This window comes from Moschus berezovskii, chromosome 24 (assembly GCF_049115385.1).
Source record: "Moschus berezovskii isolate FMDL1 chromosome 24, NW_MosBer_1.0, whole genome shotgun sequence".
Classification (NCBI taxonomy): Eukaryota; Metazoa; Chordata; class Mammalia; order Artiodactyla; family Moschidae; genus Moschus; species Moschus berezovskii.
The window spans coordinates 16,669,298-16,693,063 of NC_142483.1; the positions used below are offsets into that span (position 1 = coordinate 16,669,298).

Consider the following 23,766-nt stretch of genomic DNA (forward strand, 5'->3'; position numbering starts at 1 on the left):
TTAGTCATAGTGCACTTAAAGCAACAGAACTTACTCAGACGTAAGATTTCATTATTCACACAAAATTATATCATACTTTTGACCTCATAGTCAGATTCTCATTGTATAAGATATCCTTTGACCTTTCCTGACAGCTGTTTTCTTCTGGTTCTGGAGCATAATTTTTTTTTTTCTTTTTCCTAAACTTATTTACTTTGATATAATTTCAAACTAACAGTAAAGCTGTCAGAATAGTAAAAGGAATTCTTTTAACTCAGAACCACCAGTTGCTGAAGCATAATCTTTTGCTGTTGGAATTTGAGATCTTACTTTTTCTGTAACATGAACACTGTAGTTAGGAGTTATTTCTGAGTGCTTCTGCTAGATTGAATATTTCATTGGAAAACCTAAAGAAGGCAGTGTATTTAATTCCCTAGGAAAAGAAATGTGGGATTTAAAATTACATAATGTACCTTGTTTTGTTGTAGAGTCTATTCTTCATCAGTTGTTTATTGTCCGATTCCTTGGTTCTATGGAGGTGAAATCAGATGACAATCCAGATGTTGTTTATGAAACAATGCGCCAAATTTTAGCTGCCCGGGCCATCCATAACATCTTTCGTATGACAGAATCACACTTATTAGTCACTTGTGATTGTTTAAAGTAAGTAGTAACCTGTCCCTCAAACAACTGTGGGGAAAAATATTTACATAATTTTAGCATAATTAACATTTTTTTCCTTAAATTTATTATTATAGGTTAATTGATCCACAGACACAAGTTACAAGGCTCACGGTGAGTTCTGCATGTTTAAAGCTTTAAGTCTCTTTGTACATATACACATCTTACTTCTGATAATCCTGATTTTGTATCTTTGGATATGGAAACATGAATTATGATTGATTTTTAGGTGGTTATAATTGAGTTTATGGCCATCTCTCCAAAAAAAGTTGTAACATTCCATGTAGTTGAAAGAATCAGTGCAGTCTGGTGTGATATTTAGTATTTATATTTATCCGTCAGTTAGGGAGCATATAGCATACCCTAAAGAAGGTAGCTCAGATAGTAAAGCGTCTGCCTACAATGCGGGAGACCCGGGTTTGATCCCTGGATCAGGAAGATCCCTTGGTCAGAAAGATCCCCCGAGAAATAACTGGCAACTCACTCCAGTATCCTTGCCTGGAAAATCCTACGGACAGAGGAGCCTAGTGGGCTGCAGTCCATGGGGTCACAAAGAGTTGGACAAGACTGAGTGACTAACAAAGAAACTAACAAATTAAGGAATTAAAAGGCCAACATGGTTCCTGCTGCTGCTAAGTCACTTCAGTCGTGTCCGACTCTGTGTGACCCCATAGACGGAAGCCCACCAGGCTCCCCCTTCCCTGGGATTCTCCAGGCAAGAACACTGGAGTGGGTTGCCATTTCCTTCTCCAATGTGTGAAAGTGAAAAGTGAAAGTGAAGTCGCTCAGTCGTGTCCGACCCTTAGCGACCCCACGGACTGCAGCCTACCAGGCTCCTCCATCCATGGGATTTTCTAGGCAAGAGTACGTTGAGTTTATTTTATAATTATCTATTTTGAAATAGCTGCAGGTTTGTGCTTGTTTAATCATTTAATAACAGAGACCATATTTGTTACTGAATTTGACTTTGTAAAATATGTTAATGACTAATAAATTCAGTATTCAACAACCTTTTAATGTTTCTGGCAATCCAAACCAAATGTGAGATTGTTCTTGGATTACCATTCCGTTAAGAAAATTGATTGACTCTAATGTTTGTTTATGCTATTTAATAACTAAGTACATGAGTTTGTCATATATAGAAGCGCTGTTATAATGGCCTGAAAAAAATCTCATGTTTGCTTCTGATGTTTTCTGTGCAGTTTCCATTACCCAGTGTAGTTCTGTATGCTGCCCATCAGGAAAATAAGAGGCTTTTTGGATTTGTTCTTCGGACATCAGGAGGGAGAAGTGAAAGTAATTTGTCATCAGTCTGTTATATATTTGAATCAAACAACGAGGGTGAAAAGGTACATGGATTTTCAAAATGTGTTTCTATTGTGAAATATGTGTCAAAGTTCTTACTAAGATTTCTGGATAAAACTCCCAAACTTTGTCTAGTCCATCTGAGTTGCTTCACCAAGGCCTATTGTTTTGAAGAGAGCTGAGCTGATGGGTTAGGCTCTCTGATTCCACAGACCTGTGTCTTCCTAGCCATTGAGAGCTGGTGCAATCTTCTGGCTTCATTAACTTGTCTTGGGAATGCAAAATATTCCCATAATCAGCCATTTCCAAATGTTTCCAGCTTAGAATAGCAGCAGTAGCTGCTTACTTTGTTCTTTGAAGCTTTACCATCTTAGTGATGAATCTGAGATAACAAGAAGTAAGGGATTTGACGTGAGAGCCAGTGGTGGGAGCTCACAGACTGAAGAAAATACACAGAGGCTTGGTTTTGGGGCTGGAACACTCTTAAATCAGCTTTTGTTTGAAAAAGTGTAATGAGTTATGAAACTAGTTACATCAGCCATTTGGATACTTGAAATTATCACTTTGATGTATGAACTGAGTTTTTCTTACTTTTTCCCCCTTTAGATTTGTGATTCTGTTGGATTGGCAAAACAGATAGCATTGCATGCAGAACTGGTAAGAATCTAAGATACTTAATTATCCAAGAATATTAACTCAAGTAATATAAGATCTTTCATATTAACAAGTAAATAAAAATTATTTTGCTATACAAAGTTAACAACAGATGCTATTGCTGATATATAGCATTTAGAATTTGGATAAATGGCTAACATTAGGATGTAAATTTTTGGTGTGCTTGCTCATATAAATGCAAATAATAATTTGAAAAGGTTACAAAGGTAATATTAATTGAAAAGTTAGTTATTTCATATTTAATTAATTAGTTGTATTCATCTATTCTTCAGGATCGCAGGGCATCAGAAAAACAAAAAGAAATAGAGAGAGTAAAAGAGAAGCAAAAGAAAGAACTCAGTAAACAAAAACAAATTGAGAAGGTATGCAGTCCTAATGTCTAGATCTTCTCTGACCAGATATGATGTTTACAAAGAGTTTCCTTAATTCAGCACTGTGACTTTCATATTGGAATTTTCAAGTGAAGGTTCCATTTCCATTCGCTTAGCTACGTCATAAACAGATGATTCACAGCATAGCAGAAAAGGATGACATCTGTCTTCTTGGCTTCACTGCTCGGCTTGTGGGATCTTAGTTCCCCCACCATGAATGAACCCAGGCCCTCAGCTGTGACAGCGCAGAGTCCCAACCACTGGACCACCAGGGAATTCCTGACATCTGTCTTGTGATACAGTGTTTACATTATAGTTATATTGATATGTAGTGTGACTTGTTGTTGTTCATTCCCTAAGTCATGTCCCACTCTCTGCAACGCCTGGCTTCCGTGTCCTTCACGTATCTCCTGGAGTTTGCTCAAACTCATGTCCATTAAGTCAGTGATGCCATCCAACCATCTCATCCTCTCTCACCCTCTTCTAGTGTGACTTGCTATTTAGCAAACAAACTAATATTCCAATGAAGGTTGGAAGGTTGTCTCCTCAAAACAGGTCTTTTGAGAGGAGATATGTATGGCTTTCATCAGTCATAGTTAAGTATGTATGTCTGTATATCCCTTCTCTAGTTTATAGTGAGAGATAATAATGGCCTGAATTAAGTTGTTAACCGTAAAAATGCAGATGATGAAATGTTGACTTTGATAGGATTTCTAGAACCATGTCAAAATATACTTCAGTGTTAACATTGGTTTGTGTAGCCTTTGTTTTCAGTAAGTTGCCAGAATTATGCATACATATTTATGACAAAAGTATGGAAGTTGCTCTCAAGTATGTATTTAACTGCTTAGTTTTCCATTTGATTGCATATAAATTAACTCAGTTTCTTTTCTGTCTTTTCCAATAGGACTTAGAAGAACAAAGTCGGTTGATAGCTGCTTCCAGTAGACCAAACCAAGCCAGTAGCGAGGGGCAGTTTGTTGTCCTTAGCAGTAGCCAGTCAGAAGAGAGTGATTTGGGAGAAGAAGGAAAAAAGAGAGAGTCAGAAGCATAAACTTATCCTTGCTTTTTGGTTGATATTTCTCCCCCCTTGGAATTTGTTGACAATTTCTATGGTAAAATGGCACAAGGTAACAACAATGTTGAACTATCAAGGAGAAGACTAAAATTTGTATTTGCTTGTTTAACTTCATTTTTTAAACTAATATTGACCTTGATAACTTAGGTTTGCATTGGTTCTTTTTTTTTTCCCTTAGAAATAATATACTATGCAGTAACTTTAAATTCCACATGTCTGAAAGAAACCTGTTCATATTCCTGAAGTAGATTGCTGAGGAATTACAGTTGCTCAAGCCTTTTCTTCCTTCCAATTGTGAACTTATTACCTTGCATTGTAATTGGCTGTGACCATAAGAAATCATTTATTCTTCAGCTTCAGATATTCATGGATATGCTCCCTCTCTTTCATTAGGAACATTTTGCTGGCAGTGAGGAAGCTTTTGACTAAATAGGTTTAAAATCCTTATATAGAAAAATTTTCAAGTTTGCCAATATTTTAACAATGTTAAATGTGCAATAGGACTTTTACAAAATAGAGGTTTTAGACTTAAAGTTTCAAATTGTGGCAGGTGGTACTGTAGATTTCAGGGCATTTTCTTGGATTGCTCGCATTTCTCTGATGTATTATACCTGATGCCAGTGGGAAAGAAGCGTAAGTGTCTTCATTTCAAGATTGCTACAGCCCTTGGCATTTATTATCACATTCTTAGTTCTCAGGTTGGGACTTGAATTATTGCTGCAGAGCAGTAATGGTTAAAATAAGATTTTGGAATTTACTAAAAGGGAATTTTTTTTGTTGTTCAAATAAGTTTTAGATTAGGATTTAACATGTAAAGATTGTTACAGGATAAATACATTGTATTTTCTGCATTGTGTGAAATAATTTTTATTGAAAATCAAGGGACATTTAGAAAGAAGTTCTATAGCAATTATGTTTCCTGCTTAAAGTAAAAATTCCTAGAATTTAGTTTAAAAATGTAATCTTTTAAATTTCAGACTGATACCCACAGTATTTTCATAATTCCATGTTTTTATAAAATACTGATCACCACTTTATATCTGTGTAATCAAATATGTGAGCAGAGAATAATTTGCACTAATTATTGTAAATACTTATCCTCTTTAAATGAGTATAGTAAAAGGTCTAATTCCATGAAAGACTGAAAAGCAATTGAATGCTTGGTCGAGGAGAGTCAACCCAGGAAGGATTTTAACCTGGTGCCAAGGTTAAAATGACACTTCTCTACTGCCTAATTCTATGACAGAACTTGATTTTTTTTTTTTAACTTGGATTTTTAACATTGCTGATAGAAATTATGTTCCTGTGTTTCACATGTAAAAGTACATATAGCTACGTTAAATATATTGAATAAAATATTTTACATAGTCATATATTTAAAATTTTCAAGAGATTAGCCACTAATTTTACAAGGAAAAAAAGCCTTTTGTTATTTGACATATAGTTTTTTCTTCTTAGTTCTGATTCAGAAATGGCATATAGTTCTCAGCTGTTTCACAATGTATATACACTGTTTTCTGTAGGAATGGAATAGATAATTATATATAGGATTGTGGGGTTTTTTTAGCCATGTACCAAATGGGAATAATGATTACTTAATAATCATTATTTTGAAGCCTTATGTTACCAAAACATATAGTAAAAAAGTAGAAATTTATGGAATACTTTTTGAAAAGAGTTTATTTTGTCCTTGCTAAAGGGAATGCTTTCACAGTAGTTTGTGCATCATTCCTTTTTGTAAAAATTGAAATTTCTTCTGTGATCAGCATTTGGTTAGCCTTGGCACATCCTGCTTTTACGACCTTTTTGAGGATTAGTAAGCTTTTTGTCTCAGTAAGTCTTTTGTTTATACTGTAAGGTTGCCACCTCACTTAGTTCAGGTATAACTTGTCAGCCATCATGCAAAGAAGGTGGTCAGCATTAGGAGATGGTGTTAACCAGGCTGGTGCTTTGCATGGTAGCAAAGCGTTGCCCTTGGTGAACACTCTCAGTCAAAATGTAGATGAAAGGTAAAGGTTCTGAGACTTAGGGATGCTGGACAAACTTGTGGCTTTTCTTAAGTCATATCTTGTTAGGAATTTCCACAATAACACCGTCGTGCCCGTAGGTCAGACCAGAGTGCATTCCAGTGCCAAACAGAAGTCATGTGTGGGCTTAATGTTAGATGATTCAACTTCTGTTTCGTTACTGTAGAACCATGTGAACTATTCCATTACAGCAGATACTTAAGCATCAACTTTAATAAATTATATGTTTTGTTTAAAGAAGGCTCCCCATGGATTTTTGCATAACATTCAAGCTGATCTTTGTTCCCCTTTGAAATCCCTTCAAGCTTTTGGATGCTCTGGTGGTAATGGCATTAGATTTGGGGATATTTTTCTCAGATTCAAACTTGAATTTAATGGTTTTTAGACATTAACAAAACTGATTCTTTAAAAGGAAAGAAGTTAAGTCTACCTAATTCTGCTAGGCACTCGTGCTCCCTGTTTCAGCAGTACTTTTGTAACTGTGGTAATAAAGATAGCAAACTAATTATTCCTTCCCCCTTGTAAAATTGAGAAAACTTGCTAACAAGGAACTGAAACTGTTGCCTTGAACATAGTCCCCAGTCTAGTTTTTGCCATGACTATAATGATTACCTTGTGTTTAATTTCAAAAGAATTCTCAGATTCCACAGTATAGAGGTGGTAAATTTATGTTACTTTTATGCTTGAGAAAAGGATATTAGGGTGTTCATACCATTCTATGTCACATGTAATCATGTGTGGTAAAGGCATCTCAGTTCCTTTTGAGTTATATATAGGAACTGTAAGTATTTGAGTTGAATCTTCTTATACATGCTGACAGACTAAGAGCCTATGTTTTGCAAAATATGTCACCCAAATTAATAAAATAAAAATATTAACATTGACTTTGATAACAGTCTCCAAGCATTCAAATTGTACTTTAAATATTCAAGCACACTGATTGTAGCAAGCAAGTCTTTGACTTTACTTTTAGCAAGTTTGGCTTACTCTTCTTTCATGAGATTTTTTTTTTCTTCCATAGTAATTAATAATACATAAAAAATTGAAACTGGAACTGTATTAGACTTTTTAACTAATCTCTTGTGGCTGTACTCATATGTAATTTACTTAGGTTAATATGAGAACCGGGGAGTAAGTTATAACTAGTGTGCAAAACCGCTTTGTATATTTGGTGATTTTGTAATGTAAGTGAATTGGTTAATTCTTATTTCACTGATACTATTAATCATGTATATGCAATTAAAAATTACGCTACATTTCTCTTTAGAATTAAATTTGAAGAACCTGACTTTATGTAATGGTGGTATACATGTGGAGTGGAAAACTTATTTTTTCATTATGTCAAAATAAGTATTCCTGATAAGGCTTCAGGAAATATGCTGTTAGGAGATTTTTAATGTATAATAAAGTCCATGATTTTTTATAGTCTTTTTTGTATGAAATATCTGGTATATACTCTGCATTTTATTGCTCCAAGTAATTTCAAATGATGCTTATAAAACAAATGGACTTTTTCTTAATCTTTTATGATACTATTACACATCTAACTCTGTTGCAATCCCATAACAACTAAAATGGGGGAAAAAATGTCACTCATGGGGACATAGTACTAATTCATATCTAGTGACTTTTTTCCTTTTAGAAAAATTAAGGGACTTTTCAGTAATTACCCTAGATATGTTACAGTGTATACTTGCTGTGCTTGGTCCTATTTGAAGGAATTCCTGTAGTTTGAAGGACCAGGTTATTGTGTGTGCCAGCTTATGTGGGTTGGGCCTGTGGTTGTAACACTAATGAATCTTCATCCGCTGTGCTCTCTGTGGTTCCCGATAACATTTACCAAGTTCTGTTCTACTGGCAGTTTCTCTTTTAATTTGTTTTGAATTTTATGAAATGTATACATTCGTAGGAGGTCCAGGGAGTAGATGAAATTAACTTTAGAATTATATAATTTATCTAGGTGCATGTATATCCTAAATATATTTGTATATGAACATACATATAATCTAGCACTCATTTATAAACAGACACCACACTTTGATTAAAAAAATAATAAAAACTATTCATGCCAGCTAGTTTTGCAGATTGTCTATGTGAAACCGTATTATGAAAGTAATTTTAAGTCTGTACTTACTGAAATAGTCTATATAGCCATGAATCCCTACATCAGAAAGAAATCATCCAGCTTCAGTTTCCATAAGAAGGACTATATTATGCCAAAAAAAAAAAATGTATGCTAAGAGTGAACACATAACAGCTATAACTGACTGGGCCTGTGGCCATAATCCTGCCTCTCTGTTCTCTGTGTTGATGTGCCATATAATGGTACACCAGTGTGGCTGAACGAATGTCTTCTCAGTTTCTTTCCTCACTTCCACATCCAGAAACCTGTATTTAAATGCAACACAGAATATATAGAAACAAAATTGTAAACTAATATCTATAACTGCTTCTATCAATGAGCCACTGCTCTCTGTCTACTGGACTGGGCTCAGTGTAGGAATCATAAACCATCATCCATTTGAAAACACTTTTTGTTTTTATTCCAGTGATCACATGAACCAATAAATGGTAACCCTTAGCCAGGGTTTTGTGAAAAGAAGGAATACATGTATCCCGTTAATGATGAAATGGCAATTGAGGTTCTCTTTCAGCTGAATTACCTCAGTACTGCACTCTACACATAAACAGACACTAAGCTGGTCTTGGGACTTCTGTACAGGAAGAGCTAATTTCTAGGATCATGTACTTGGGTCAGTACTTTATTCATTGTAGTCACTAAGGCGATTTATATATGTATTTCTCTATAAAAAGTATTACTATTAAGAATTATCTTGAATTATCAGAGGTAGCATTTATTATTTTGGGCATATAAAAATATGAATTCATACATTTAATACAAGATCAGTATAGCATTAGAACTGATAATCTTAGTTAATTGAAATTTTTACTTTGGGTTTTATTTTTATAAAACTGCCTTTCAGAATGCTAGCCATCTATTGAGAGGCTATGTTCAGAGTGACTCTCTGAAGAACCTAGACTGCACTGAGATTTTAGTCACCAGGTAAAGTGAGAAATACAAGTCAGATTTAAAGAAAGACATCTGCAGATCTGTACCTTTTCATCCAGAATAGTTTGATTACCAGGTTCCTGTGAAAATTCCTTGTTCATAAAGGTCATATTCTTTGTAAAGGACATATGCCTTTAGACGATTGGGTAATGGAAGAAATGACATGAAGACGGGGCAGCGCAGGCGTAAACGTCCCATACACTTGCGGATCTTGAGGCGGCACAAATGTTTAAGAGAGCGAGGGTTTGCTAAAAGGCAAAACACGCATTATCCAAAAGGAATAAGAACTAATTGATTTTTCAGTGATCTTAGCAAATGTATTTTATACTTAAGCCACCAAGATTTTCCTTTGTTGTGACCAAACTGGGAAGTAGCTTTTCACTTCTCATTGCAAATCTTGTAGCTATGGTTTCAGACCACATCATGTTAAGAGTCCAAAGACTGGCATCAATTGTAGGTCTGGCCTGTGAGACCTAAAGCTCCTACATCTACATGTATTAACCCCCTGTCCTGCCCCTCGGGGTTAGGCTAAAAACTAAAGATTCCATGGGGAAATTAGATAAAAGAAATTCTTCTTAGTTTGACTTAGGTGCTGCTGTGAAACAATTTTGTTTGAAGGGTCATTTACTATCCTTTAGAGTTTTAGATCTTAGCATTTTCTCATCCATGTTTTTAATGCCATTTCATAGTTGGTTTTTAAAAAATATTTATTTATTTGCTTGCATTGAGTCTTTTTTGCAACTATCAGGATCTTCATTTTGTTGTAGCACAGTAGTTGCAGCATATCGGCATGTGGGATCTTTGTTCCCTGACCAGGGATTGAACCCATGTCCTCTGCAATGACAAGCTGATTCTTAACCACTGGACCATCAGGGAAGCCCCATTTCATAGTTTTTAATTCTTGTGTCTATGCTGTTCCGTAGGGATCAAGAGAAAATTATTATCTACCTATATAATAAATAATTATGTAACATTTCATCTATTGGGAAATGGTTAATAAGTACACATTTAGTATATACAATAACATTTTTTAGGTAGGAATAGTTTTTTTCTTGGTTTCTTCAGGTCAAGCTTTTAACTGAAGAAAACAATGTTCTACAAAACAAGAGTTCAATTAGTATTTTTTGGTAAGAATGTTCAAGAAAGATACTTACTCAAGATAAAATGGATTTCTGACCAGTGCCCCTGTTTTTGGAGCACAGCTTTCAACTTTGAACAGATCCTAACTTGGTCAACATAATCAAGCATCACTCGAACAACCTTCCCAGAGAGATGCTGCAGCCATGACAAAGTTATTACTTCACAGAACTGAGGAAGAAAATCAGAACCATGAAAGTAAATGAAAAACTTACGTATCTGTGTTTTAACATAGTCATCAAAAGAACACTAAACTCAGAGGAACCAAAGGTTTCAGGTTCTTCATTTACAAACGAAGGTGTTGAACAAGAAAATATCTCTTGACTCTTAACATTGCGAAAAATGCATACATGCATGCTAAGTCATTTCAGTTGCGTCCAACTCTTTGCAACCCTATGCACTATAGCCCTCTAGGCTCCTCTGTTCCTGGGATTCTCCAGGCAAGAGTACTGGATTGGGTTGCCATTTCCTCTTCCAGGAGATCATTGGGAAAAATATTTACTACTAACTCTCCTGAACTACTAACTCTCCTGAAGATACAATGAGGATTTAAAAGAGACTGTTAGATAATATTTATTATCCCCTTTGTTTGCCCACACTGCTGTCTGGAATAAAGATTACCTTTCCAGCTTCACTTACATCTAGAAGTGGCCACCTGACTACGTCCTAGCCAATGGGATGTCAGTGGAAGTGTGAGCAACTCCCAGAATGCCGTTACAGAAGAACAAAGTGTGCACTCCTTCCTGCCAGCCATCCTGCTCACTGCAGTGTGGGTTTCTTCTGTGAATCATGGAACTATCCAGTTAGAACGCTATTTACATTTGCCTTTATTTTATGAAAGGGCAATAAGCCATCTTATTAGAGCCACTTTTATTTGGGGTTTTCTATCATTAATAACATAGTCCCACCCTAATACTTGAATCATGATATAGTTTCTACCTTTAAGTGATTTATATATCCTTAGACAAGATGCCCATGTAAGAAGGCAAATAATACTATATGAAAAGTCAGGAAGCCATACAAGATGACCTATTACTTAACCAAGTCAATCATTAATTATAACCTAAAAGTAACATACAATATTAAAATGTTTGCTTTTTACCTTTCAGAATTGATCCAAAGATTTTTTTTCATTTTATTTATATTTTCAGATTTAATACTATGAATTCAAGTATTTATAGTACATCTACTCTGAACATAGATCTGTAAGCTGATGAAAGTGGTGAACGAAAGCTTACATTCATGTAATTGTAGGGAAAACAGATAATCAGTAAAATATTAAAGAATCTCAGAAACTGGTAAAAGTTTATAAAAGCATTAAAGAGAATGATTAGGAAGCAGAACTACCTTAAATAAGATCGGTAGGGAAGGGCCTCTCTGAAGAGGTAGCACTTGAGTTGAGGCCTGAAGGGTGGCAGCTATTTGAAAAATCAGGGGAAAGGCTCAAGTTGGCGAAAATAGAAGTGACCGGTTAGGCAGGGGGAAAGTAGGAGACTTGTGTGAATATTTTAGTATATGTGCTGCCGAAGCGAGCACAGAGACTTGTGTGAATAAAGCAAAGAGAAAAAATCAAGAAGAGGGAAGTCGGCAACATTTACTGGGATTCTTTTTTCACCAGAAAGTGACCAAAAGAAAATCATTATTCAGTTGGTTTAGAGTCAAAAACCTAGAGTACAGGGAACCCAGAAACATTCTAGCTAGATAACTCACTTCAAAGAAAAAGCATAACTGCGATCATATAAGGCTGCAATCATTCTTCACAACCTTGTGCAGATGTTACTTCATTTGTGAAATTCCCTGAGCAGAATTAAATCACTTTTTCCTCTAAACTGTTTCTGTACTTTTTTCATCTTTCTGTTCAGGTTTATCATATATTTATCATATTAAAATCTTTCCAACCAGAGCTTCTGGAAAGAATGGAATTTTATCTGTTGCTTTGTAGCTCAGGGCCACCAATAATGACACAGGATGACAGCTGCTATGGTGTGTACTTACCATAGTATCTTTGATAACTGTAGATGTCCAGCCTTCAAAAGCATAGAAAGGATGAACTTTGTCTCCATGAGGACAATCAAAGCATCGCTCTGTGTCATACCCATAATTCAGCAGCATCCTGAGCATGACTTCGTCTTTCAGTGTGTATTGCAGTGCCGATGGGAAATGCAAAGGGTTGACTCTGCAGAAGTAATTAACATTCGCCCCATGCCGTAGCAGCAGACTTACCAGCTCATAGTTGCCCATCCTGAGGGCTATCTGGAGGCAGTTAACTGGGTCTTGATTAGGCAGAGCTCCAGCACTCAGAAGCAGCTTAACTGAAGAGAGGTCACCATTTGATACAGCGAAATACAGAGCCGACTTCCTGTGGTCATCGTAGTGTTTGCGGATTCTCTGATCAAGCATGAAATTCACATCAAAGCCCGCTTGGATGAGAAGTTCCAGGCATTTGGGGTGTGCTCCTGCTGCTGCACAGTGAACTGGACTGATGCCACTCCGCTTAATGGCAGCAAAATCAGTAACTGGAACCAAAATCTTCAGAGCTCTGAGAAAGAATTTCAAAGTGCATTAAAATTTTTTTTGTTAAGATGCAGCATTGACCTGTTTGTAATTGCTTTATACTAGCACTGGGTGGTATTAGTATCAGGTAATATTTAAGACACCCCAACCAAAAAAAAAAAAAAAAGGCATAGTTCCTGCATGCAAAATCTCTGATACCAGGTAAAGTTACAGGTCTAAATAAAAAACTCAGAATTATCCCAGTCAGTGAGACCCAAGGCTCCCTGCATTGCCAAATGACCTGAAAGTAAGATAGTTTTATGTCTCTTCAGTGGCTACAGAGGATATCTGAATTTACCAATTCCTAGCTGGTCCAGAGTTTCTTAATTTAAAAGAGGGTGTTGAAGTTGGAGGATCAGAGATGAAGAATATCAAGTTCCCAGAAACCACCCCCCAATCCCATAGCTATTACTATTTCTATTTGCAATAGTGTGGTTGAACTTACAACAAGTGACCTCTGTCAGCTGCTACATGAATGGGCAGGTGACCTGAATTCTTAGGGATGTTGGCATCAGCTCCATACTCTAGCAAGAGAGTCACAGAGTCTGGATTTCCTCCACTAGCTGCTTCAAGTAAGATGGAAGAAGAGTCAGAGGCCTGACCAAGAGCATTAGCTCCTAGGAGGAGAAAGAGTGATGTTATGCGAGTCTTTTCACTTTATTGCTTAAGTAGTCTTAAGTATAAATACACGTGTTGGCTTTTTTATAAGCTACATGTTTCTAACTTAAGAATCCCAGGAGAAATAATTTCATAGGTTTTATTTTCAGACCTGCATACAAAAGCTTGCTTACCTCATAACACACATATAAGATGGCACTAACTGTCCTGCTGAACTATGTCACCATGAATCTAATGAAGATCTTATGGTGGAAAAGGGTATTTGTTCTGTTTTAACTTGTTGCTAGGAGACTATGCATACTAAGAGACACTAGCTGTTCTTAGTTGAAGTTGGAGACTGCTGATAGTTAAAAGGGTATATAGTACAGTACCCTGTAAATTAAGTGCTCTGTGAATGTTGTGGGTAATGAGTATAGATACAGGCTGTTTCCTTAAAGATTTCAGGGCTAGGGCTGTGAATGGGGCTGAGGTTGTAAGTAGGACTAGGAAGTGAAGGAAGGAGAGAGGAATTTTGGGTCAGTTTTGGAAGGCCTCTGAGTAAAATGGGCTTTCAACAAAGAGCAGCATTCAAATGGACAAAAGAAAAGGAGGACACCTGGTCCCCTTCACAGTTCATGTAAAAAAAGCTATGGTGACTTTAATTCACTGTGGACTCCATAATCATTAGAATATAAAATGGCGGCCCCAGAACCCCAGTTCTAGAATGCTTTAAGAAGTGTCTAATAAGCCTCCATGTAATGAGTACTCACTATGTACTAGTTCCTTTATGTATATAGTAATTTCTAAACTTCACAACAACCCTAGGAAGTAGATGCTAACGTCTTCATTTTAAAGATGAAGACACTGAGCTTCAATGAAATTAAATTACTTCACCAGAAATGCACAACTAGTCAGCAAGGTAGGGCCTATTTCTATGATGCTGCTATGTTACCAGTCTAGCAATGCAGGGTGGTAAACTAATGTGATTTGGAATGAGACAGTTGTGGGGTCAAAGCCTGGCTCTGTTATTTAGTAGCCATGTGCAAATGACTGTAAAGGGGCTTACCTAAGGGAGATGCCCCCTCCCGTAGTGAGGTCAGCCCACACTGTTGTTTTTTTTTTTTTAAGGTTAAGGATTTAAAATCTGTTGCTTCTCTTGTTTCTTTATATTTTAATCAATGATTTACACAAAAGGTTGCTCTTTTTGTGCAGATGAAGGATCCAGTGTTTACTTTGTTTTTCCAACTAATGGCCTGAGCCATCTCTGACAACACTCATAACATTTTATTTGAAATGTTTTATGGTCATTGATTGGGAACTAGCCTCTCCTTATATGATAGGAAGGATTTAGCTAAGTCTAAAAAGCAAAAAGTTGTTCTGTGCAGTCTAGAAAATTGGAAACCAGGACCATCTGTTGTTAGAGAAAGAAATAAGGCTTCTGGACACAAATGGGGAGGAGAATAAAGAAGATAATTCTAATTTGGGGACTTTATGAAATCTTGGGAAAGATTTGCTTCTTTGAACAAAAGCTTTTGATAAAACACTGCATCTTCTCACAGTGTCATCAATGGGGGGGTCTCCTCAAAGACAGTAAATGCCAAAGCTCTCTGAGCCAAGGTTTCTGCAAGTTAAACCAGGATCTAAGATGTCCACAGCTACAGCACTGGTGGCAGGAGAGGATGTGTTGAAGGGAAGTCCTGCAACTGGTACGATCGCCGAGCCTCACTTTTCTCAAGGGTAAAATGAGGATAATGCCTACCTCACAGGGTTTGCAAAAGATTGTCTGAGGTAAAATAAGCAGCTTAATATCTGGTGCTGAGAAAGTAGTCAACATATGTAAGTAGCCTTCTTTCCCCTTCTCTCAGAGTTTTGTTTATTACTAGAGAGGAGAACTGGGACTCACAAAGAAGAAATCAGGAAGAATTTCCTAATAATTCATCTGGTAACAGATTGGACTGCCTCATCACTTAGCTCAAGCAGAGAAAACATGTAGAGGTAGCTTAAGCAGAGAGAACATATAGAGGATTTTGTGAAGTCTTTCATTCTATGAATCTAAAAAAGAACAGTCACACACAAAAATTAAACAGAAAGCAACCATCCTCTTAACATGGTCAGGGAACATTAAGTAAAAGAGTAATCTGCAGCCTAGTAATTTCAGGGAATCTACTTCAGAGCAAGTCAGAAGCATTCAATCCCTATTTTAGGTTTTTTTCAATAGCTAATATATTAACATGTACTTCCACGAAATATTAAATTAAGCTTAAATGAAATGTTAACTTCTATTACTCTGAAGCTCTCAGTGAAGAGGAGAACACTTTGGTCATGTTACCCTTTAGTAAAACTGTGCTGACTGTATAGAAAAACCTTGCCTTTCTGCAGTAAGAGTTCCATGATTTCAGCGTGTCCGCTTTGGGCAGCAAGAGCGAGAGGCGTGAATCCGTAGGAGCTCTGTGGGTCAGGGTGTGCCCCGGAAGCCAGCAGGAGTGCCACTATGTCCCGTCGGCCCAGCTTGGCTGCTTCGTGGAGCGCTGTCCTCTTGTTGGCACACAACAGGTTGACATTGGCTCCATGGCTGATCAGCAAGGAGGCCATATCATAGGAGTCCTGTAGAACAGCTGGGAAATTGGAAGTGAGGGAGGCGTCATGTTCAACAGGAAATTCAGGCCAGAGTATCTGATCAGCTAGTTTCCCTCAGGCTTCTTAAGGAGTTCTTCCTACCTGCCCCTCAAGTGCCAACAGTTTGTGCTTTGGAAAAAAATGAGGCACATATTAAGTAATATTAATAGTGTTCTACTTGCTTTTAAGTCATGACCAATTATTCATTGTCTATTGGCTACTTATGGGCTGAAAAACAAGGTTTTCATGTATCATCTTTATGTTCTCAAGAAAATAGGAACTGAAGTATCCAGTCCAGCCCCAGAAATGTTTGTAGCTGCTTTACATAAAGAAAAACCAAAAAAATGCTATAATTAGGAAATCATTTTTAACCTCACACTTTGTAAACCAAATTCTCTAACTGGTATTTCTGTATTTATGCTGTTAATTCACATTTGGATGATAATCTTTAGTCCTTTAAGATTCTAGAACTTAATTTATCCATCTCCCTATCCATTCACTAATTGTTGGTACCAACTGTGTCTGAGGAATCTTGCTAGGTGTCAGACACTGAATCAGGATGAATTCTGCTCACCACCGTTTATCATGTGCCATATAAAGAGCTATAGTTGCTCGAAGACTAGAAATATGGAGTCCCCAAGGGTATTGGGTCTTTTTTAATTCATGGAGTTGCACTTTGTGCCCTTTCATTCTAGAAACGCATGTCCTTTGTTTTAGGAAACAGCTTTCTTGACTTGTTTCAGTGATGGCATACTGCCTCCACCGTGTGTCTTCTCTCTCTCCTATTTCTGTTACTCACGTTTCCCTCCTTCAATGGTCATCCTAGTTCTCTTAGTTATTTTTCTTTCCTATTTTTCATTTCTTTTCTTCTTTTCAGTTTTGTAAGATAAAGCTTACATAACTTTATCTTATAGCATTTTTAAAAATTTCTACCATATTTTTAATTTTCAATAGTTTTTTGTTCTTTTTTCTTAGTAGCGTCCTGATATTTTATTAATTTTCATTGATTTTTCGAAGAAAATTAATGATAACTCTCCCTTACATTTTATTTTCCTTAAATAATTTGTTTCTTCCAAGTTGTTTATGTTTGCTTGTTGGAGAATTTTCTCAGATAGTCCTTGGATATCTGCTCATGATTAAGAATTGGAAACTAAAAATCTGATTGGAAATTTGAAACACTGACTTAACTGAAGGTTGATATGCCTGGGCCATTTGTTGGGCAACTTCCAGTTCCACTATTTTTGGTTCTTTCTCCCTGAGCTGATCAGAGAAGCCTTCTCTTGGAGGGTGAAGTTCTAGTTGCCAGCTTTCTAGAATTTGGTAGAGGAGAGCTGGGAGATCTCAGCTTGTGTTTGCTTAATTCCTCCAGTGTTTCGAATCAAGTATTCCTGCCCTTGCCTAATATCTCCAGTCCTGAGAACCTTTGCTCACACTATTCAGAGAATAAACCTCCAAAATTTTGCTGGGGTGGGAGAGGAATCTGACCCAGCAGGGTAGATTGGGAGAAGTAATCTAGATACCTGAGTACTGGTTTCTTAATAGTTTCCAATCAATTTTTCTATTTTAGCTGCTTGTTCTTCATCCCTGTGTTCTAGGAGGTAACTATAGCCAACAATTTCCAGGCCTTTTGATACAACTGCACTGGTTTTTGGCTTTCCCCACTCCAATTTAAGATTTGGCTTTCTTGTCACTTATTACTCATTGATCTATCTGCTCTTCTGATTTTTAAAAATCATGTTACTGTTGTCTCCTCTTCGAGTCTTCCCATTCTTCTGTATCTTAACCCTTTAAAACAGTTAATGAACTATACTTCTCCTAAAGACTCAGGAGGCAGCAAAATTAGTCATTCATATTTAATCTGCCAATTTTACCCAAACACTGGTTGCTTCTTTCTACTCTGCTCCTCTTCTATATTTCTTATACCAAGATTAACTTGTTCAGCTGGGGTATCAGGCAAACAACCAGCTCATAATTGGGCAGACACTTTGCCTCACCCCTCAAGCCAGTCTATACAAAGCTTTTTGGGAGTCAGATACCACAAGTAGTCACTGGGACTAGTGATGTTGCTGCGATTATGCACCAAAAAACTGCCTGTGAAGCCCCTGGGTCTAGAGGAGACACAGGGCCACAGACTGTTCTCCAGAGCCAAGGTGTTAATTTACCTGTAAGAAGAGGTGAATTGCCTTCAACATTCTTGGTATTTGGATTGCAGCCATTGAGAAGGAGAAAACTGACGTTTTCTAAGAGGCATTTGCTGACAGCCAAAAACAGTGGCGTTTCACCATTGTGGGTGGTTTGCTCCCACACACTGAGTTTTGAGGCTGAAATAAATCCATTAGACCACAGATTAAAATATGAAAATAAATTTTAACCTTATTTCTCAGAAGCATCAAGAAGAGTTGTAAAGGGAGTTTACCTTTCAGGGTGATTTCCAAAATGTTCTTATTTAATTGTACTGCAGCCTTATGGAGAGGAAGCCAGCCTATCTCATCTGCTTCATCAAAAGCTGAATGGTACTTGGTCAACTGTGACAATGCATCTTCCTTACCTATTAGTATGTCAAATGAGGACATATTCACATTTGGCACACGTACAAGGCAGCCCATACTGCTTCTGAATTCCATCATCAAGGTTAGTGCATGAGAGAATGAAATTCTGGCACCACCTTTCATGAAAGACAAATGTAAATCGCATAGGGAAAATAAGGGCTTTCCTGGTGGCTCAGACAATAAAGAATTCACCTGCAATGCAGGAAATCTGGGTCCGATCCCTGGGTACAGAAGATCCCTGAAGAAGGAAATGTCAACCCGCCCCAGTATTCTTGCCTGGAAAATTCCACGGACAGAGGAGCCTGGCAGTCTGTAGTCCATGGGGTCACAAAAGGTCAGATATGACTAGGCGACTACCATACATGCAGGGAAATAAGCAGTAAGGTCTTTCATCTAGCATTCCATATCACCGGGGTCTGTGAAGACCTGTCATCTTATTATATACAGAAAACAGTTCTGTTCACCGAGGAGCCCAGGAGCTCTTTGCTAAGTTGTGCTGAAGTAGTTTCTCTCAGGAAAGGCCATATCAGACTCCTGACAATCAGCTGTGGACTCCACAGTGTTCAGCATTTGGGAGATCCTGTTTCTAGGCTTCCTGAACTCAGGGGGAAAATGCTGCTAGTTGTCACTATCACATGTTACCACAAGTTGAAGGGGATAGAATAAGAAGAGTACTTAACTGTCTCTATTGTTTCAACTATCTTCTTATAGTAAGCACTCAAAAAGCTGCAGGGGAAAAAAATATATGTGAAATTCCAAAATTGAAGAAAAAAGTTAAGGATATAAAGCAAAAGGAAAGGGTAAAGGCAATAGTAGTTAACCAGGAGTAAACTTATAATGAGGCCATAACTGAGGCATGATAGAAATACTTCAAAACATAGTATAACCCTTTATGTGCTCCAGAGAAACTCCTCCCTCTTATGTCTTCCTCATCAGTTTCTTTAGGGCAAGAACTGTGAGAACCCAGATCACAGCTGGCCCTAAATCGATACTTGCTGAACTGAATCAAACCTGTCTAGGACTGAAATGTCATATTATCACATTAAAATTTAAATGGCCACTCTATAGTGTCACTGAGTTTAGCAAAAATTATTTTTTTAAAAAAGTAAATAATCATGGTGTAAGATTTTTTAAAAATATTCATGGTCAGAATCTGTGCTCAAAAAACACTATAAGCAGTTTTTTTAAGTAATATTTTTATTAAAAGTTTTAAAGAACAATTTATGGATCTTACATTATTTTTTAAATCTAGTAAATAACGACTGTCATTTTTCTATTTTTCCTTTGATTATTCAATGAACCTAGCTTGAAGACAATAAATTTCCTTAGATAATCTGTCCTGCTTACAATCTGGTCAAATTCTCTTAAACATTTAAAACTGTACTTATTGATTTAGCATTGTATTAGTTTCCTATAATAGCTGTGTGAAATTACCACACACTGAATGACTTAAGACAAATTTATTATGTTCTGCAGTTCAGAAATACAGAATGGGTCTTACTTGACCAAGATCAATGTGTTGGTAGTGCTGTGTTTCTTCTGAAGGCTCTATGGAAGAATCTACTTTGCATTTTCCAGCTTCTAGAGGCCACCCACATTTCTTAGTTCTTTGACTCCTTCTTCCATCATCAAAGCTAACAGTGTTGGGCCATATCCTTCTACCTAGCCATCTCTCAGAATCTCTTTCTTCTGCCTCTCTCTTCCACTTTTAACAACCCTTGTGATTACATTGGGCCTGTCTGGATAACCTAGGATAATCTCCCTATCCTAAAGCTGGCTGATCAGCAATCTTATTCCATCTGCAACCTTAATTCTCCATTGCCATGTAAATTTACATAGTCATAAATTCTGGGGATTAGGACTGGACATCTTTCTGTTGGGGGGTGGGGAGTGCTTTATTCCTCTTGTCTCAAGTATGTGCTTGTTTCCTAATTCCTTCAAGTACCTGATCAAATCAGCAAACCTTGCTAAGTATCATACAATTCTTTCAAATCTAATAACTGAAATTTATAACTATAGTCAATTTGAATTTCTTTGAAACATTTCAATACTGTTAATTAAAATCTCTTTTACCTTTCAATGTAAAATCATGACTTCAAAGTTAATCACAAGGTTAATACAACAGGTAATCCAATGAAATCCAATTTCTTTATAAAACTTTTAACTATTTAAAGATTATTTTGAAGATTGTTTCTAAATTTAACACAAAAGTGTAGGAATAGTGTGATAAAGAACAAAGACTCTGAAGTCAGGCTGTCTGGCTCTTTACTTACTAGCTCTGTGACTTTGGGTTAGTCACTTAATTTCTCTATGCCTCTGTTTTCTCATCTCTAAGTGGGGATAATAATAGTACCTACCACATTGTGGCTCAGCTGGTAAAAAGCTGCCCGCAATGCAGGAGACCTGGGTTCAATTCCTGAGTTGGGAAGATCCCCTGGAGAAGGGAAAGGCTATCCACTCCAGTATCCTAGCCTGGAGAATTCCACGGACTGTATAGTCCCTGGGGTCACAAAGAGTCGGACACGACTGAGTGACTTTCACCACATAGAGAGGTAATGAGAATTAAAATTTAAATGAGTTAATATTTATGAAATGCTCAAAAGTGTGGCACACAATCACTCCAAGTGAGTATTACTTTAAAAAATTAAAAAACCCAACTGTAGGTTTGATAAACTTCAACATCTCTACATTTAATTTTAAAATCTCTTGGAGTTAAAACACATTTATCCCATTTTACCTCTAGTGGGCAAATAGAGGTCACCATCCCAAGCAAACCGTTTATCACCCCTGATAACTACTCAGGGGCTTGAAGCTGCTGACCAGCCAGACAGCACTTGACTAGGTATGCTTGGTTACAGACAGCCAAGGGCAATATCCAGGGCAATTCTCTAGTTGTCACCATCACATCTTACCACCACAAGTTGAAAGGGATAGGATAAGAAGAGGGGTCCATGGGGTCCTTTTCTAGTGCTGTCATACCAGAACTCTGAATCTCGACCCTTCCGAAGGGGTAGTCTCTTCTGGGTTTAAGTTTCCACAATTATTCCTTCTGATTTGAATAATTTACCCTATCTCTCCCACCCCACTAAAACTGACAACTTTCTGTATCTTGGTGGATTTATACATTTCCTTAGCTCCCCCAAAGACAAGATGCATTATGGTTTTCTAGCCTCTCAAATTCTCATCTGTTTCTCCTTTTTGATTTCCAGTCTGCCTCTCCTCCAACTAACATCCTCCAACTACTTTCTTTACTGCCTAATTAAATTCTGAATTATTTTCTAATTTCTCCTATCTGGTCAGACATAGTCTCATAGATACTATTTAAATGATAGCTCCTTGGATTCTGCCTCTCCTTCTGTTTTTGTCATAACACTAGCATCGTGCTTATGACAAGTCTCAACTGTTGAATACCTATAATGCATTGCCAAAGAGATACCATTACCTCTCATCCTCAGGTGACTGCTGTGCAGTTCCTGGCTTGGGAATATCCTGTAAACTCTGTTGAATGATGAGCTGGGTGTCAAAGTCATCATCGATGTCTTCATCACTGGTGTAATTATCCATGTGGAATGTAGACAGATTTACTTTAAAGTCAAAATGAATTAAAAATATTTTTCCAGTTGTGGAAACAGATCATTGACTGATAAAAATTATAAATGAAATTCAGAAAACTAAAATAAATCATAGGATTGGTAAATGAAAAAATGCAAAATTTAGAACACAAAATATTCATTTACAAATTTTTCAAAAACTCCAAAGAGCATTCTGATCTGCCACAGAGTCAACATAAATTAGAAATTTTCTATGAGTAACCATCTACTTAAAAGCTTACTCAGGAAACACAAGTTTTCACATAAAACTTAAGTCAGTGCCATTGTAACTATGAAAATGTTCATATCGATATATTTTAAACTTAGCTTATGAGTTTTTCTCAGTGATTGTAGCATGTACTCAAAAGAATATCTTTCCTACATGCAGTGAGTATTATGCTAAGAATATTTTAGTAAATATTAAAAATAAACATGTTATAGGAATAAATGTGCTCTATAATATAACATTTAACTGGAATAGTGGGGGGAAAGCCCCAGTATATTTTATTAGGCAATATCTCAATGGCTTTAAAAGAACACTTCAGGTTTCACGTAGAATAGGTTTGATCACATACCAAAGACGTTTTACCTTTTGTTAAATCCTCTAGGACAGCACTGAAGTTTTCACTGTTAAGGATTAGCACGTCGGAATTTTCATTTATATTTAGGATCTCCACTCGCCAGTAGTGACTATTCCATTAATAGCTTTACTATAAATACTTGATCATAAGACAGTCTGGCACATTCCCCTTGTTTTTTACATGTGGTTTAGCTCTGTTTGGAAACACGGTCTCTCTTCTTCACTGCTGTATTCGTGAAATTTAAAAGATGAAACATTTCATTCCTGGAATAAAATGCTTTTGCAGGAGATTGACCATGTGAGGTGAACTCTTCCTCTGAGGACTCATGCACATAGCCATGGCAAGCCAGAATCAATTTTTCATGTAAGAGAGGCCAAATATTTTGCTCTGACTGAATTATCAAAAATGACTGTCCCTATAGTCCCGATTCACTGGGAAGCTGCACCTACATTTTCTTTGGATTACAGAGCTGCAGCCTAAAATATCCAGGGAATCTTAAGGAAGGAATTAACTCCACACAAGATAATAAAAGTTTGACTATATTTTGTTGAAATGTTTAAAAATTGATAATGTACACTAGTATTATGAATGCATACTAAATAATAAGAATAATAACTATTAAAAATAACACAGAGCCCACCTGGCATTTCTGACTAAATGTGAAGCAAATGCCAAGAAGCATGATACCACCTCCAGTGTGCAGGATCTCCCTCCAGGCGTCTTACCGCCTTTGTGTGTCAGCCTCAGTGCTTTGAATTTCCTTTCCTTGTCACAGGGGTACTGTGAGAAAAATGGATCCGATGTTTTAAGAGTAAGACAGAAGGTGTTTAGTTCTGAAATTGTTTCAGCGTTTTCCTTGTTTACAATGTATGTATTTTAAATGTTTGTGTATAATCACAACAGTTGAGTAGAAAGTAAATTATTACTGAAGCTTAACGAAATGACTTAACACTTGTG

General features: G+C 36.8%; 2 protein-coding genes across 6 annotated transcripts in view; one reads left to right on the forward strand and one right to left on the reverse strand.

The window, feature by feature from the left end:
• The window catches only part of APPL1 (adaptor protein, phosphotyrosine interacting with PH domain and leucine zipper 1), a 33,867-nt gene extending 26,326 nt beyond the window's left edge, over positions 1-7,541 (forward strand). The window contains exons 17-22 of the mRNA XM_055414124.2: positions 468-642; positions 738-774; positions 1,863-2,009; positions 2,572-2,622; positions 2,913-3,002; positions 3,919-7,541. Of these exons, the coding sequence (XP_055270099.1) occupies positions 468-642; positions 738-774; positions 1,863-2,009; positions 2,572-2,622; positions 2,913-3,002; positions 3,919-4,065 (647 nt within the window). The 3' untranslated portion in view covers positions 4,066-7,541. The remainder of the gene's footprint in view (positions 1-467; positions 643-737; positions 775-1,862; positions 2,010-2,571; positions 2,623-2,912; positions 3,003-3,918) is intronic.
• ASB14 (ankyrin repeat and SOCS box containing 14) lies at positions 559-22,927 on the reverse strand. 5 transcript variants are annotated; one of them, XR_008684169.2, is made up of 12 exons: positions 22,818-22,921; positions 22,081-22,222; positions 19,318-19,364; positions 18,506-18,637; positions 18,252-18,410; positions 15,843-16,088; positions 13,322-13,493; positions 12,319-12,862; positions 10,341-10,494; positions 9,234-9,434; positions 2,180-3,996; positions 559-669 (listed from the first exon to the last, which is right to left on the reverse strand). XR_008684169.2 is itself a non-coding variant. In XM_055414128.2 (11 exons), the coding sequence occupies exons 2-10, from the start codon at positions 22,200-22,202 to the stop codon at positions 9,256-9,258; spliced, it is 1,527 nt and encodes a 508-aa protein (XP_055270103.2). In that variant the 5' UTR covers positions 22,203-22,222; positions 22,818-22,921; the 3' UTR covers positions 2,003-3,996; positions 9,234-9,255. The 5 variants fall into 5 exon arrangements, 4 of the variants coding, with proteins under 4 accessions (XP_055270103.2, XP_055270100.2, XP_088688066.1 ...); XM_055414128.2 differs by lacking the exon at positions 559-669 and having other exon boundaries at positions 2,003-3,996; positions 12,547-12,862; XM_055414125.2 differs by lacking the exon at positions 559-669 and having other exon boundaries at positions 2,003-3,996.
• Between the last annotated feature and the right edge of the window lie 839 nt (positions 22,928-23,766).